The sequence below is a fragment of the Pongo abelii genome, chromosome 19, assembly GCF_028885655.2.
Source record: "Pongo abelii isolate AG06213 chromosome 19, NHGRI_mPonAbe1-v2.0_pri, whole genome shotgun sequence".
NCBI lineage: Eukaryota > Metazoa > Chordata > Mammalia > Primates > Hominidae > Pongo > Pongo abelii.
Genome location: NC_072004.2, coordinates 60480929 through 60497525, shown reverse-complemented (window position 1 = coordinate 60497525; position 16597 = coordinate 60480929). Strand labels below are relative to the sequence as shown.

Below are 16597 nucleotides of genomic sequence, written 5' to 3'. Positions count from 1 at the left end.
AATGGGAGGCTTCGGAATCAGATAGAGCTGGTTGCTGTTCCAGTTCCCTGATTTAGGATGAAGCAGTTAAACTTCTTTGGCCCTGGTTTCCCACACTACAGAAGAGGCAGAATGGCATCTAACACTCGGAGCGTTGTTAGGTTTATAATCTGCCATTTGTCTGGTTGGTAACATAAAAGACTGTAACCTCAGTCCTATAGAATATTAAATATGCTAAACCAAAAGGCTTATCTTGGTAAAGACGCATCATCTAAAAAACTTGAAATCATTAGGTCCTGACTAGTGTATTTTAAACTGAAAATGTCTGTTGATTAATGTTTGAGCTGGCTCTGGCATTTCAGTTATTAAAAAGTAGACTAGAAAGTTCTAAGTGACCAGGCGTATTCATTTTTCTTTCCATTTGGACTTCTTTTTTTTTTTTTTTTTAAAGACTAGTATACAAATTACAAATGCTGGATGAGCTCGAACTCTCAAATATGCATTATTATTTTCACAGTCATCTAATTTAGAGACAGTGGAACAAATCCAAGTAACAACTTTATTGTAGTATACAGCACAATTTTTACATACATATTAGTGGTTTTGACAGTGTTACTTTTGAGTAGACCTTAAATGAATCCACAAAGTTAATATATTAAAAATAAAATATACACAGTAAAACAACAGGCATCCAGATGTTCAGAATCATGCAGATAGGAGTGGTTTGGTTGGTGTTATCACTGGGTACCTTGCCTATTTAACTCGCCAGCAAATACCACTTCTTCTGTTTCTCGTTCCCATATAATTCATCAAAATCAGAGAGTTCTAAACATATACAAAATAAACCTCTTTTAAAGCCACATCAGTAAAAAATTTCAATTAATAAGCTTATCATCAAACCAAGAATTCCACTGATCATTTGATCAGCCCATTACTAGGAAACAGGCAATATCAGCACCCGATCTAAAGGCAAGCCTATTTCATTTATTAAAACAACAACAAGAGAGATTAATCAACAAAGCAACTATTAACAACATGTTAATCTTAATATAAGACACTGAGAGAAAAGTAAAAATAATACATAAATATTACTCCACTGAGCCAGGATACAACTCATGGACTACAGATACATGAGTTTCTACCTGTCAAACAATGCTTTAAATATTTTTCTAGGAAAAAAAAAAAACACAATATATGGGAAGATGCAAAGGAAAGGCAGAAATGTGAATTTATGCATCTAGTTCCACAATTTAAAATAAATATCAAACTGACAATATAAAGCTAAGTGACAATGACTTAACCATTGGGCACCAAACAGGCAATACAACTGCTCACTGTAATACATAATGCTCTTCAGGAGTTTCCAGCAGATGGCCAACCCAACAATACTGTCATAATACAGAAAAAAACACCTATCCACTGTGGAAAGAGACCCTGAAGAGAATGTGGCAAAGGCATAGAGAAAAAGTTGGATCTTTTGAAAAAGTTAATGATATCAAAATACTTTTCCATCACTGGTAAACCAAGCTAGGTCAAGTGTATGTCCCAAAGCAGCACTGAATTCAGAGTAAGAGGTTGGCAGAAAAGTTTGGAAAATTGCAGTTTTTAAAAATTGGCAATTTCTCCATGCTTAATAAAACTATCAGGAGAGGTATAATGTTTGTTCATTTGTGGAATGTTGACTGCTTGCTGCAAAAATTCACAACATGAATGAGGACCTGCAGAGATGCATATCAATGAAATATTTTTTTAAAAATTTACAAAAAACTAAAGTTTCTATTTAAAAAAGAACCATGTTATGCCAAGATGAAACATGGTAAAAAGTAGTGTAAGTTCTGTCCATGATTCTTTACCTAGTGAATGGGAAAGTGATAGAAACAATTTTCTTCTTAAAAAGGAAGGTTTGTTATTGCACTGACTTTTACAACCTGACATAGTAATTTAGAAAAATCATGTAGTAAAATCTGTAAAATTAAAATACAAAATTCTGGTTTGTAAACATCAGTTGGCCAAGTCTATTCAGAGTCCTTCATGATAGTGGAATGGAATGAATAATTAATTCACTACCTTATTTATTTGCTGTGAGGGGGAAAATTCCAGAACACAGCCTTTATACTTTCACAGTAATTATATTCAAAAGATATAAAGTCAGTGCAGTTATTTTTTTTTCTTTCCCTGTGCAATGTTCAGCTCTCACCCCATTCCCAAGTGCCATAATTGAAATAATACTGGTTTGGAGAATTAGTACAGATTGGTCATAAATGCCGCATAAAGTCCGTAGGACTTCGGTAAAGGTATTTCCAAATGGCGTAGTAATGCACTGCAGCTGCCGTGGCCACAAACAGGTGCCAGATGGCGTGGGCAAATGGAATGATGCCATCACTCTTGAAGAACACAACTCCCAAGCAATAAATTAAGCCCCCACAGGCAAGTTCCTGAAGTCCATCGGTGTTGTTCTGTCAACAGAGAAAAAAAATAAAAAGGGTTTGATGTTACTCTGCATGGCAAGCTACAGATAACTGTAATTCCCTCTAAGGCTCTTGATTTTCTAGACAATGAAGAAGCTGTGTGAACACAATCCTGATCTGTAAACATGAACCAAACATAAAAAAAGTCTCTTATACATCGACCTGGATTGCCCTTTGGACTGACAATCTTGAGTTGAGCAAGCAATCACATTACAGGTCCCAAATGAAAAAGCAGAACATTCTGCTCATTTACAGCATATTTAAGCAAACTGCAATCATAGCCAGACATGGAAGTTCATTTTAATAAAGTGCAATCCTCTGTTCTCATCTTCCCCTTTAAATGCTTCCTTCCCTACTAAGGCAGGCCCAAGCCACTCTATTTATAATTTACATCTCAGCCAGGGTATTTACTTCCCTTTGTCCTTCTCAAACACTGTTCTACACTGATTGCTTCTTTGAGACTTCCCCTGCTTATGTGAGCTTATAGATTCCTTAAGGCTGACACAGGAAAATCATAAGTAGAAGTGACCTCTGAGATCATAGATCACATAGTACAGATATTTCCTAGCCTTCTAGATGTCTCCAGGCCTTTTTGTCTTTGCGCCTGGCCATTGCTTAGCTTAGCAATAAGTTAATATTCTTGTGTGTCTTAGGGCAGAAGGGAGAATTTTTTAGGCTGTTCTTGGTTTTCAAAGATCAAGGCCCATCTACAAGATTAAAATGGCTTGTATAAATGAGGAGTGAGAATAGAGGCAATGCTTAGAAGCTGATGAAGAAACAAGTTAGTCCCCTGGATTTCTGAGGACTAGGAATAGAAAGGAGACAGGTTCTGCAGAGTGAGTGGAAACCTAAGGCAGATCATGGCAGGGCCTTGGAAGGGGATAGGTGTGTGGGTGTCCCAGAGGGCTGGGCACTGGGCAGCAGCCTTGTGTGCGCCGCAAGAGTAAAGGGAAGCTCTAACTCAGGCATCTGATTAGAATGGGCCCCAAGGGCCTCAGCTAAAAGCAAGGCAACACTAGACCATCATGAGCTAAGGACCAGGTGTGAGGATCTAGAGCCAGCTGTGAGCATCAGTCCTTTTTCAAAGTTCACAGAAGCCCCCATGTTTGGTGTGGGATCAAAAGATGGGGAAGGAGCCAATCCAAATGGACTGACATTGGATTTCTTCCTAACCTTGGTAAGAAAGGACTTCAGCCAGATTTATTTTTATTTAAAAAGTAAAAACAAAGACAAAATACCACACGTTATTAATTCCTCAAGGTTATACAGCAATGAATACACATTATACAAAAGTATTTGTGTGTGCATTAGGAGCCCTCTTCTAGGATAGTGGTAAGGCTGTCATCAGATTCGCAAAGGGGCACAGGGACTCCCAAATAGTAAGAGTCACTCATCTAACACAACCCCCTTATTGCAGAGGTTAGGAGACTAAGGCCAGAGCAGTGAAGTGGCCTGAACAAAATCACATGGCCAGTCACTGTTCCAAAATACCCTTTTTCTTCCTTTCTGCCAAAACAACCAAGACACCAAACCAAGCACACAGGTTAGTTTTGACATGCATTCTGTTAACAAGTATCCTCAAGATACCATATTTACCTCAACTTTCAAAGACCTAGAACATAGTTAATTCTGTATCAAAACGGATTTTTTTTTCATTATCATTATCATTATTGTAACTATGTACCAGGCGCTGTTTGAAGCACTTCATATATTTATTCATTTAATCTTCACAACGACCCTAAATTAGGTACTATTATCCCCATTATACAGATTAGAAAACTTTTTATCCAGTCTGACAATCTCTGCCTTTTAGTTGGAGTGTTCAGTCCATTGTGATGTAATTGTTATTATATATGAAGTACCTAATTACTGATATGGTTGTATTGAAGCCTCCCGTCTTGCTCTCTGTTTTCTATTTGGTTTCATCTATCTTTTGTTTCCGTTTTCCAATTTTCCCACCTGCTTTAGACTAAATTGAATAACTTTGGGATTCCATTTTATCTTTTATCTTGACTACTTAACTATAACATTTACTTTGCTTTTGTTGTTGTTGTTGGTGGTGGTTATTCTTTTTTTTTCTGAGATGGAGTCTTGTTCTGTTGCCCAGGCTGGAGTGCAGTGCACAATCTCAGCTCACTGCAAACTCCACCTCCAGGGTTCAAGTGGATTCTCCTGCCTCAGCCTCCCAAGTAGATGGGATTATAGGCGCGTGCCACCACACCTGGCTAATTTTTGTATTTTTAGTAGAGGTGGGGTTTCATCATGTCCATCAGGCTGGTCTCGAACTCCTGACCTCGTGATCCACCCGCCTCGGCCTCCCAAAGTGCTGGGATTACAGGCGTGAGCCACTGTGCCTGGCCAGTGGTGGTTATTCTACGGGTTACAGTGTGCATCCTTAACTCATCACAATGTACGTTTATTATTATATCCCCTATACAAGGTTAAGACCCTTAAAACAATGGGCTTCTATTTCTCCACCCCATCGTTACCATGTACTTTACTTCTACATGTTAGAAACCCCCATGTTATCTTGTGAAGAAATTAAGAAATGAAAAACAACCATGTATTTACATACAAATTCATCATTTCTAGCAATCCTGGTTTATTTATTTATTTATTTATGTACAGACAGCATCTTGCTCCGTTGCCCAGGCTGGAGTGCAGTGGCACGATCTTGGCTCACTGTAACCTCTGCCTCCCGTGTTCTAGTGATTCTCCTGCCTCAGCCTCCCGAGTAGCTGGGACTACAGGTGCTCACCACCACGCCCAGCTAATTTTTGTATTTTTAGTAGAGACGGGTTTTGCCATGTTGGCTAGGCTGGTCTCGAACTCCTGACCTCAAGTGATCTGCCTGCCTCGGCCTCCCTGGTTAAATTTTTGACATTAATGTTACTAAACTGTGCTAACTTCAACCTGAAGTTGATAGGGTTTTTTTGTTTTTTCCTTTCCGCATTTTATTTACTTATTTATTTTATTTTATTTATTTTTGAGACAGAGTCTCATGCTGTTGCCTAGGCTGGAGTGCAGTGGCCCGACCTCAGCTCACTACAACCTCCTACAACCTCTGCCTCTTGGGTTCAGGCGATTTTCCTGCCTCAGCCTCAGCCTCTCGAATAGCTGGGATTACAGGAGCTCTGCCATCACATTCGGCTAATTTTTGTATTTTTAGTAGAGACGGGGTTTCACCATGTTGGCCAAGCTGGTCTTGAACTCCTGACTTCACATGATCCACCCACCTCAGCCTCCAACGTGCTGGGATTACATGTGTGAGCCACAGCACCCGGCCCCTTTCAGCATTTTAAATGTGCCATTTCATTGTATTCCTGCTCCCATGAATTCTGATAAAATGTCAGTGGTCATCTTCTCTCCTTGCTCTTTTTTCTCTCTCTGGCTGATTTTAAGGTCTTGTCTTTGCCTTTGTTTTTTAGTAATTTGACTTTAATGTGTCTTAGTGTAGTTTTCTTTGTGTTTATCCTGCTCAGGCCTCCTTGTGCTTTGTGGATCTCTAGGTTGATATTTTTCATCAAATTTGGAAAAGTTGTAACTATTATTTCTTCAAAAAAAAAAAAAAAAAAAGAAAAACCATAAAACAAAAAACCCAAAACAAAAAACTGCCCCAATTTCTTTCTCCTTTTGTTCATTTTTAAATCACTCTTTTCTCTCATGCTTCAGTTTGCATAGTTTCTACTGACCTGGCTTCAAGTTCACTGACCTTTGCTTCTGCAATATCCAATCTGTTACTAAATCCCTCCAATAATTTTTTTTTTCTGAAGACATCACAGTTTTCGGATCTAGAATCTCCATGTGGATTCTTCTTCATAGTCTCCAGGTATTTTCTGAGATTCCTCATCTGTTTTAAACTCCCTGTGTGGGAATCTCAGTATCTCTCCTGTCTTTTGATCTGTGTCTATTGATCTGTTTTCCCTTAGGTATGTGTCACTTTCCAGTTTCTTGCCTATCTGGTAATGTTTATTATATATTTATTATTTATTTTATTACATTATTATTGATTTATTTCTGATAATATTTACTCATGGTACATGCTAAGTTGTTAAAGATTCTGTTGTATTCCTTTAAAAATTGTTGAGTTTTGTTCTGTCAGGCGGTTTATTTACTGGAGGATCAATTTTATCCTTTCAAGGTTTGTCTGGGCCTTGATATGGCAGTTCTAGAGTAGCCCTCTCTCTAGGGATAGAGTAGCTCTATTCCTAAGCTGTGGCCTTGGCAGGGTCAACTGAGTGCCTGGGATGTCCAGCACCATCTCTGAACTCTGGCTGGTTGGAACTTCAATGTCTTTCAGCACTGGGCACTGTCTGGAATTTCCATTTATCTTCCAGCCTTCTAAGAGTTATTTGCAACCGGAACTTGCAGAGTTTTGCCCTGTACAACATTCAGCTTGATATCTGAACAACGACTCACGGAAACTGCTTCATGGATTTCTGAAGCATCCTCCCTGAGAGGCTCCCTCCTCTTCCATACCCTGCCCCACAAACTGCAGCCATGTCAGTAACCTGAAGTGTAATTTCTGTTTCCTCCACCCAGGCTGCTGTTCTCTGGGCTTTACCTCCTTTTGTTGCTGTTTGGAAAGTGTCTCCAGGGAAACAACTGGGGTGAATTCAAAGCTCATTTTCCTGTTTTCTCTTCCTTCAAGGATCACAGTCCTGTACTGTTTGGGTTCAGAGCCAAAAAACAGTTGCCTTTATTCTTTTTCTAGTTTTACAGTTCTTTATGGCAGAAGGGTAAGTCTGAGACCCATGATTCTGGCCAGAACCAAAGATTCGCATTTTCATTCATTGTGTTACTGTGTTAGTGGCTTATGAGGTCCTTTGTGATCTGGACTCTTGTCTAGCTCTCCAGCTTTATTACAAGACTTGTGCTACCTGCATACCTGCCCCCACCATGCATATGTACATAACTCAAGCTGGTACATGTATTTTATGTAACAAACAATGAGCTATTTTCATTTCTCCAAAGATGCTGGTGCTTTCCCCTTCTCTGGGCTTCCTTCGTGCTGTATTCTCTACCTGTAACACTTGCCTCACCCCTACCATCTCTCAGCTCCTACATGTTTTTCCAAATCAGCTGAAATATCACTTCCTCTGGTACTTCTGTCGTGCTCCCATAGCAGCCTGAACTTTCCCCAATCAAATATTTTATCAAATTTCATGATCTCTTTTTCTTTAATAGGAACTGCATTTGCCTGCTTGACTCTAAGTTCTATGAAGGCAGTGTGGGGGATCATCCTGCTTGATTATCACAAACATTAGTCACCTGCTATTGTACCACTTATGGAAATGTCAATTTCAGATTTAGGCTAGTAAAATTACTGGATAAACCTGTTTTTATGATACCCAGAGGGAATTTGCCTGAAATTCTACTCTATTAAGCTGCACAAACCTTGCTTATATTGCTTTGGGTGTCCTGAAATGCCTTCTAACTATATGGCCTTCAAGGCTGATTTTCTTATTTCTGTCCCTTAACTCCTCCTCCTTACCATTCCCTCTTGCTTTTACCATCTATATGTATTTTGGGTGCTAGCTAATTATTAAAGCCATCATAAACCTCGTATCTCAAAGAAATGTATTTTGTTATATTCTCATGAAGACATCCCCTGAAAAAAACAGAACCATTTGAAACTCTTAAACCTTTTATAGGTGTTTTTGTGACCAGGAAAAAAACTATCACAGAATTATGTTCTTACGGCCAGGCATGATGGCTTACGCCTATAATCCCAGCACTTTGGGAGGCCGAGGCGGGTGGATCACCTGAGCTCAGGAGTTCAAGAACAGACTAGCCAACTTGGTGAAATCCCATCTCTACTAAAAATACAAAAAATTAGCCAAGGGTTGCAGCCCGCATCTGTAATCTCAGCTACTTAGGAGGCTGAGGTGGGAGAATCACTTGAACTCAGGAGGCGGAGGTTGCAGTGGGCCAAGATTGCTCCACTGCCCTCCAGCCTGGGCAACAGAGCAAGACTTTGTCTCAAAAAAAAAAAAAAAAAAAAGGTTCTTACAATGTGCCTATGAGATTAGGAGTGAAATCCTAAGTACAGTTCTTCTGAACAATGTAGGCTCGGAAGAGTTCAAATGAAACACATTGGGACCTCCTTAGTTAATATAGTGCCTAGAGCCTAAGATACTACAATATATAAGCTAAAGGCCTGGTAATCAGGTGGATGGAACCATGAAGTTGTAATAATATATTTTCATTTCAAAAAGACAGACACACACAGACTTCTCAACAGTAATTCAATTTGAAAGGGAATTCAAATATATACATGCAACTGCCTATTACAGGTAATGTTACACTTTACCCACGAAAATCCCCAAAAATATTTTCAAATAAAGTAAAAGAAAAAAAAAAGTGCTTGCCTTAGAAAACAGAACGAACAAAAAAAAAGTGCTTGACTTATGACTTAAAAGCAAGGGAAAGGAAAAGTAAGAGTAAAGGGATTTGAAAAATACCTCTCTTAACCTATTCTCGTTCTGATTCAGGAAAGTACCATAAAGACAGAAACATACCTAAATTTATAGCTTTCCCAAACTGTACATGGTACCTAGTGCAAGCTTACGAGTTGCTGGCACACTTCATTATTTTTATTTTTTTGAGACAGGGTCTCACTCTGTTCCTCAGGCTGTAGTGCAGTGGCATGAACACAGCTCACCACAGCCTCAACCTCCTGGGCTCAAGCAATCCTCCTGCCTCAGCCTCCCATGTAGCTGGGAGCACAGGCACATGCCACCATGCCCAGCTAAACACTTCATTATTTATAAGTTCTTTTTCTTTTGAGCCTCTATTTAATGGACATAACTTTATAAAGAAAAGCTACATATCATATCTATAATCATATTAAGTTCCAGCAGCTTAAAAGAAAATAACTAAAATTCTGAAGCCATGTCTCACCATTGATGTCACCACCAAGGCTGGAGAGAATCCCATTGTGAGATAGAAAAAGAGTTCAACCACCTTATACCTGCAGGAACAGAAATGCAGTTAATTTAACTTATAAATTTCTATAACACCTAACAATTTACATACCAGCCTTTCCTTTTCACTTTTGAGAAAGAAATGTAAACTCTTAACTATTCAAATAAAACGTTATTTCTCAGTAGGCAACCACTAGGCCTCTAACTAAAACATAGTAGCTGAGTAACAAGGAACTAGCATTTCTCTCAGGGTTGAAAAGGCATCAAATCCCACATGCCACCTAGAAAATGTTTTCTGCCGGCTGGGCACGGTGGCTCATGCCTGTAATCCCAGCACTTTGGGAGGCCGAGGCGGGCGGATCACGAGGTCAGGAGATCGAGACCATCCTGATTAAGTCGGTGAAACCTGTCTCTACTAAAAATACAAAAAATTAGCTGGGCGTGGTGAGCGCCTGTAGTCCCAGCTACTTGGGAAGATGACGCAGGAGAATGGCGTGAACCCAGAAGGCGGAGCTTGCAGTGAGCCGAGATCGCGCCACCGCACTCCATCCAGTCTGGGTGACAGAACGAGACTGCCTCAAAAAAAAAAAAGAAAATGTTTTCTGCCAAAAGTAGTTACCGTTTAACCCACTCCACCTTGTAAAATATTTCCTCTTCTGATCCTAGAGTGTCTGCTTTCATTACCATTCCAATCCAGAGCTATAAGTGAAATTCTGAAGATGAATGGAGATGCAGCCTGGAGCCTAGTTTATCAGCAAAAAGGAACAGCAATCCCTAAGGAAAGGACACGTAATTTTGTTTGTCTCTTTATTTTGCACCTGCACAAACTAATTTTAAGGCTCATCATGTTAGACTACAAAAGATCTAAAAACCCTATGAAATACGTTGTATTGAAATTCAAATTACATTTCAGCCTAATCAAACCAGACTATAAGCTCCTCAAAGGCAGGAACCAAGATTAATCATGTTTTGATCTGTAAATCCTAGAATAGTACCTGACACAATTTAGGTACTCCCTAATGTCTGCCAAACTGAATGGCCAAGGGTGACTCATACCTCATTCATCGTGTTTTATACACAAAGCCTACCATGAAATAATCAGATAGGGGAAGAATGGGTTTATGGGTTTTGTTTACACCAGAAGGCCAGGAAAAGGAGAAAAGATAGTTGCCTTTCTTGACTTCCTATTTTATCCAAGGATATAAATAAGAGATTTGAGTCCAAGAAGCAAACTGTTCCCTTGGACTTATATATACTATAATATATAACACTACTCAGCATTGCTAATTATGGTCAAAAAGGTATTTAAGTGAATTACAGAGACAAAAAGAAGTTAGTGAAAACCACCATTTTCTTCTTCTGAAAGGGGAAAACAATTTAGTACTTTCTGATAAACACAAACTATGTTCAATTCTGAGAGCCATTCTGCCAAGCACAATAGATAAAGAATTTAATGAACTGTAAATAAACCCAATGACAAAGATTTCCTGGTTGTGTGTTTCTCAAATTCAAACATACAGGGTAATGAAAAGAGCAATGGAATCAGAACTTGGATGTTTGGGTCCTAATTTCCAGATGAGTCACTAATTTGATGCATATCCTAAATGTTCTGACTTTTTAATCATGAAGCTGGAATAGGGGACCTTGAAGGTCTCCTCTAGAGCGAAGATACTAAATTTCCATTAGCTTTTGTTTTTATATGGCTCAATAATTAGGACTATCAGCTATGAATAATTGGCTAAAAAGCTGTGCCCTACGGCTAGGATATTAAGAGTTCCAACGTCCTTCCCAACATCCTTTTTCTCAAGGTACCCTTTTTGGAATACCCTCTAGGCCCTTCTTCAGGTAAATATTGTACTGGGCACTTAATATCTATTCTCTCCAATCTTCATAGACACCTTGACAAATGGCTGGTTTTCTCACGTGATGACTGAATCACAGAGAATGAGGCCAATTTGCCTCATGCTATAGAAATGAAGTCTGATGGACTCCAAAGGGGCTGGTCACCGTGTCCCCTCAACTGCATTATAACAAACCTGTACCACTCTTGTTTTTCCACAGCAATCTTTCCACTAATAATGAATACCAAATGGTTTTGAAGATTTATTAAAAATAACATATTCTATTTATGTATTTCTACTGTTTTGAAGTACAAATAAAAGTAAATTGTATTGCAGTGCAGATAATATTTAGGCAGTCGATTTTAAAACTATCAAATGTAAATTATTTTCTCTTACTTTTCATGGTAGAGAAATACATAAATGGTTCCTCCAGCTGCCATGAGCCAGATAAACCAACGCATATGAGATGCCAGGGGTCCAAGTTCACGAAGATTTAACCTAAAAATGTAAACATGACAACAAAGAACAGAAGTGATAAATGAAGGGAATTCATAGAACCTGTGTCATTGAAAACTGAGAAAGTCTTAGGATAAGAGCAGGAAGAAAACGCACTCAACGCATCAAGCAGGCATTTGGGCAATTTAGGTAAAATTAAGCAACTCAAAAACAAATTTGTCAGTCGACGTTTAAGACTCAGAATTAGGCCGGGAGTGGTGGCTCACATCTGTAATCCCAGCACTTTGGGAGGCCGAGGCGGACGGATCACTTGAGGTCAGGAGTTCAAGACCAGCCTGGCCAACATAGTGAAACCCCATCTCTACTAAAAATACAAAAATTAGCCAGGTGTGGTGGCATGTGCCTGTAATCCAAGTTGCTCGGGAGGCTGAGGCAGGAGAATTGCTTGAGCCCGGGAGGCAGAGGTTGTAGTGAGCTGAGATCGCACCACTGCACTCCAGTCTGGGCGAAAGAGCAAGACTCCACCTAAAAAAAAAAAAAAGACTTAGAATTAGTTTCAACATGGTTTAAAACAGAACCAGCTAAAAGCAGACAAGTTGAAGGGAGTCCCAGCACTCTTGTGATGCCTAACTTACCCTATTAGGCAGAATGAGGTCAAGACTGCTTGCCCTTTAATTTCTGACCATGTATTTGGGAGCAGATTGCTTACAAAGCTTAATGAGAAGAACCTGGAACAAAATCTTGACCCAGGATCACATATCCACAGTGGATACCTAATACACAAACCAAGTGTGTCTCCATTATCAATCTCTCTGCCAAGAGAGAACATGAGAAGAATTATTCCTAACATGTATTATGGAAGACATTTTGTTAGAATTTAACCATGGACTGTTGTGAGGTTTGAATTTTAAAATGCTGCAAATTCACTTGTACTAACTTCATATTAAGAATACATGAGAAGTTCAGGAACAGTGGCTCACACCTGTAATCCCAGAAATTTGGGAGGCCAAGGCAGGCAGATCACTTTAGGTCAGGAGTTCAAGACCAGCCTGGCCAACATGGTGGAACCCAGTCTCTACTAAAAATACAAAAGTTAGCTGGCATGGTGGTGGGCACCTGTAATTCCAGCTACTAGGGAGGCTGAGGCAGGAGAATCGCTTGAACCCAGGAGGGAGAGGTTGCAGTGAGCTGAGATCACACCACTGTACTCCAGCCTGGGTGACAGAACAAGACTCTGTCTCAAAAAAAATAAATAAAATAAATGAGGCCAGGTGCGGTGGCTCACACCTGTAATCCCAGCACTTTAGGAAGCTGACATGGGTGGATCACCTGAGGTCAGGGGTTGGAGACCAGCCTGACCAACATGGTGAAACCCCATCTCTACTAAAAATACAAAAAAATTAGCTGGACATGGTGGCACGTGCCTGTAATCCCAGCTACTTGGAAGGCTGAGGCAGGAGAATCTCTGGAACCCAGGAGGCAGAGGTTACGGTGAGCCAAGATCGCACATTGCAGTCCAGTCCAGCCTGGGCAACAAGAGCAAAACTCCGTCTCAAGGAAAAAAAAAAAAAAAAAGAATAAATGAGGAAAAAACAAATGTTGTCCTGATTATCTACAACTACAAAAGTCACATTTCCAAATGGAAAAAGTACAGCCTACATATCTAAAACTACAGGTAAACAAATTGCCTACTATGATATTTAACTCCTCAGCTCACATTTAAATTCTTTTTATTCATTTACTTATTTTAAATTAAAGAATTTAAAATAACTAAGTAAAGAATCCTGTTTGGAACACCCTGTAGGTTCCTACTGAAATAAGCATTGTTCTGGGCATTTAATGTCCATTCATAAAAGCCTTTCAGTGTTCTTCTTCCAACATGAAGCCGACCTATAATTTAGTCAGATGCTGGGCAAAGATAGCACTTACTTTTTACTCCTTCAGATAATCAGGTTTCTTTTCAATCATTGATGCTGCATTAGCCAGAATCTAGAGGCATACTGTTTCTAATGACTACAGTAGATGATTGCAAAATATAAGCTTCTGAGTTTTTAAAACTGGATTATGTCTTGTAGAAGAAAGCTAGCGTTTCTTTAATTAAGAGTTTCAAAGCAACAAAAGATTATATTTGATCAGCACCAAAAAGGCAGAAAGAGCAAAGGCACTGAACAGGATACTAGGTATTTTAAATGGTTAACTCATGTGGCCAGTTCTCTTACTCAGCAAAAGAAATGATAAACACACTTGCTATATAGTAGCTACTGCACTTGAGGTGAATTGAAGACAAATGGCTTAAATTTCAAAAACAGGCTGGGTGTAGTGGCTCACGCCTGTAATCCCAGCACTTTGGGAGGCTGAGGAGGGCAGATCACTTGAGGTCAGGAGTTTGAGACTAGCCTGGGTAACACAGTGAAACCTCATCTCTACTAAAAATAGAAAAATTAGCCAGGCATGGTGGCACATGCCTATAGCCCCAGCTACTCAAAGGCTGAGAAAGGAGAATCACTTGAACCTGGGAGGCAGAGGTTGCAGTGAGCTGAGATCACGCCTCTGCACCCCAGCCTTGGTGACAGAGTGAGAAGCTGTCTCAAAAAACAAACAAACAAAGAAGCCAGATGTGGCAGGCACCTATAATCCCAGCTACTCCAGAGGTTGAGGCAGGAGAATCACTTGAACCTGGAAGGCGGAGGTTGCAGTGAGCTGAGACCATGGGCCACTGCCACTGTACTCCAGCCTGGGAAACATAGTGAGACTCTGTCTCAAAACAAACAAACAAACAAACCAAAATGGCCAAGCATGGTGGCTCATGCCTGTAATCCCAACACTTTGGGAGGCAGAGGCGGGCAGAACACTTGAGGTCAGAGTTCGATACCAACCTGGTGTCGACAACATGGTGAAACCATATCTCCACCAAAAAATACAAAAATTAGCTCGGTGTGGTGGCACATGCCTGTAGTCCCAGCTACTTGGGAGAATAAGGTGGGAGAATCACTTGAACCTGGGAGGTGGAGGTTGCAGTGAGCTGCATGGCCAACACAGTGAAACCCCATCTCCACCAAAAAATACAAAAATTAGCTGGGTGTGGTGGCACACACCTGTAGTCCCAGCTACTTGGGAGAATGAGGTGGGAGAATCACTTGAACCCAGGAGGTGGAGATTGCAGTGAGCTGAGATCACGCCACTGCATTCCAGCCTGGGAGACAGAGTGAGACCGTCTCAAAAAATAAAAAAAATAGGCTGGGCACGGTGGCTCACACCTGTAATACCAGCACTTTGGGAGATGAAGGTGGGTAGATCACTTGAGGTCAGGAGTTCCTGACCAGCCTGGCCAACATGGTGAAACCCCGTCTCTACTAAAAATACAAAAATTAGCCAGGCATGGTAGCACGTGCCTGTAATCTCAGTTACTCAGGAGGCTGAGGCAGGAGAATCTCTTGAACTCGGGAGGCGGAGGTTGCAGTGAGCCGAGATTGTGAGACTCCGTCTCAAAATAAATAAATAAATAAATAAATAAATAAATAAATAAATAAATAAGCTTGCTTTCCTCATACATATTTACAGCATTTCCAGTTGAACAATTCAATTTTCTAGTGTTCTGAACAACAGCAGAGGTATAGGGAAACAATATGGAGAGCAAAGGTTACAGATTTCAAGAGTGAGCAAGCTATCTGCACACAAGTTCATGGCACTTCTTCTTGAACAATCCAATACCCAGATATTATAAACAGCAGCAATATTCTCCCCTTCAAATATGCAATCTGACCCAAGTACATCAAACAGGAAAAAACATGCATGCATGTATGTGTTCAGGAGGAGGGGAGGTGGTGTACACATGAGGGCTGAGGGTGGGGACACGAGGAAGAGAGGAAAGGAGGAGTGAGGAATTCTAATCATATAATCACTCACTACCTTCAAAAATAGGAAGACTGTATCTTACCATGGAGCGTAAGAAGCAGCAATGAAGAAATAGATAACCATTCTATCACACATGTGAAAACAATGCTCCACTGTCCTAGTGAGGGGGAAAAAAAAGTTAATTTGTCAGAAAGTGTTCAGATGGGAAGTAAGGGTTATCACTCCACTATGCTGCAATTTCCATTCTTGTTCTCATTCTCATGGCCTTTACACTCATTCTTCCAAGGTCACACAGATTTTTGTTGTTGTTAATGTTATGAAGTCATGAGTAAAAGCTTTCTATTATTTTTTAGGTTGCACATACAATAGATTCTCTCAGCATATATGAGACATAGGGACAGAGCCCCATGATAGTTAGAAAGCCTGAAGTGGTTAAAGCAAACAAACAAAATCTGTCTTTTTTTGATGTTTTCTATTTCTTTTGGATCCCATCTAACAGAAAAATGAAGTTCCTGGAGGGCAGACCACCTCCCTCACTCCCCACCCCAGCTCCTATCAGTGCAGGGCAAAGTCCTGATGTTCAGTAAACACTCCCTGAGCTGAAATCACATTCTTTGTGTCTTTTTAGAATGTATTTACAGTTTTTACTTCAAATATCCTGGTGTGGACAGTAAACAGTAATAAAGGAAATTCAGAAATTAACTTAGGAAAAACAGTAACAAAAACAAAAAAAGGCACATTTACTACAAAAGCATAGCCACCTGTATTTCTAAGCAAGTTCCTCCTTCCAAAACTGAAAAGTCAGGGGTATATGTACAAAGAGTTTGGTTCACTGAGGTCTATTCATAAAATGGATTAGACAGAATCTGCCCTTTACTGAGGTAATTTAAAAGTACAAATTTGTAATCTAATCTTGAATCTATTTTCCGTGTCCAAGCAGGTATAACTATAATTTGAGGGAACACTAGTATTAGACTTTGCCTCCCCTACACGTAACATTGACCAAAGCAAACTAATAAGGACTTGTGTGAATAAGTGAAAAAACGTACCCCATAAAGGCTGGGCATGGTGG

At 39.9% G+C, this 16597-nt stretch overlaps 1 protein-coding gene across 1 annotated transcript in view; it reads right to left on the bottom strand.

Moving 5' to 3' along the window:
* Positions 1 to 524: 524 nt before the first annotated feature.
* MMD (monocyte to macrophage differentiation associated) overlaps positions 525 to 16597 on the bottom strand; it is a 29276-nt gene continuing 13203 nt past the window's right edge. Inside the window, exons 4-7 of the mRNA XM_024235453.3 lie at positions 15608 to 15682; positions 11611 to 11712; positions 9351 to 9420; positions 525 to 2435 (exon numbers count right to left, since the gene is read on the bottom strand). Of these exons, the coding sequence (XP_024091221.1) occupies positions 2235 to 2435; positions 9351 to 9420; positions 11611 to 11712; positions 15608 to 15682 (448 nt within the window). The 3' untranslated portion in view covers positions 525 to 2234. The remainder of the gene's footprint in view (positions 2436 to 9350; positions 9421 to 11610; positions 11713 to 15607; positions 15683 to 16597) is intronic.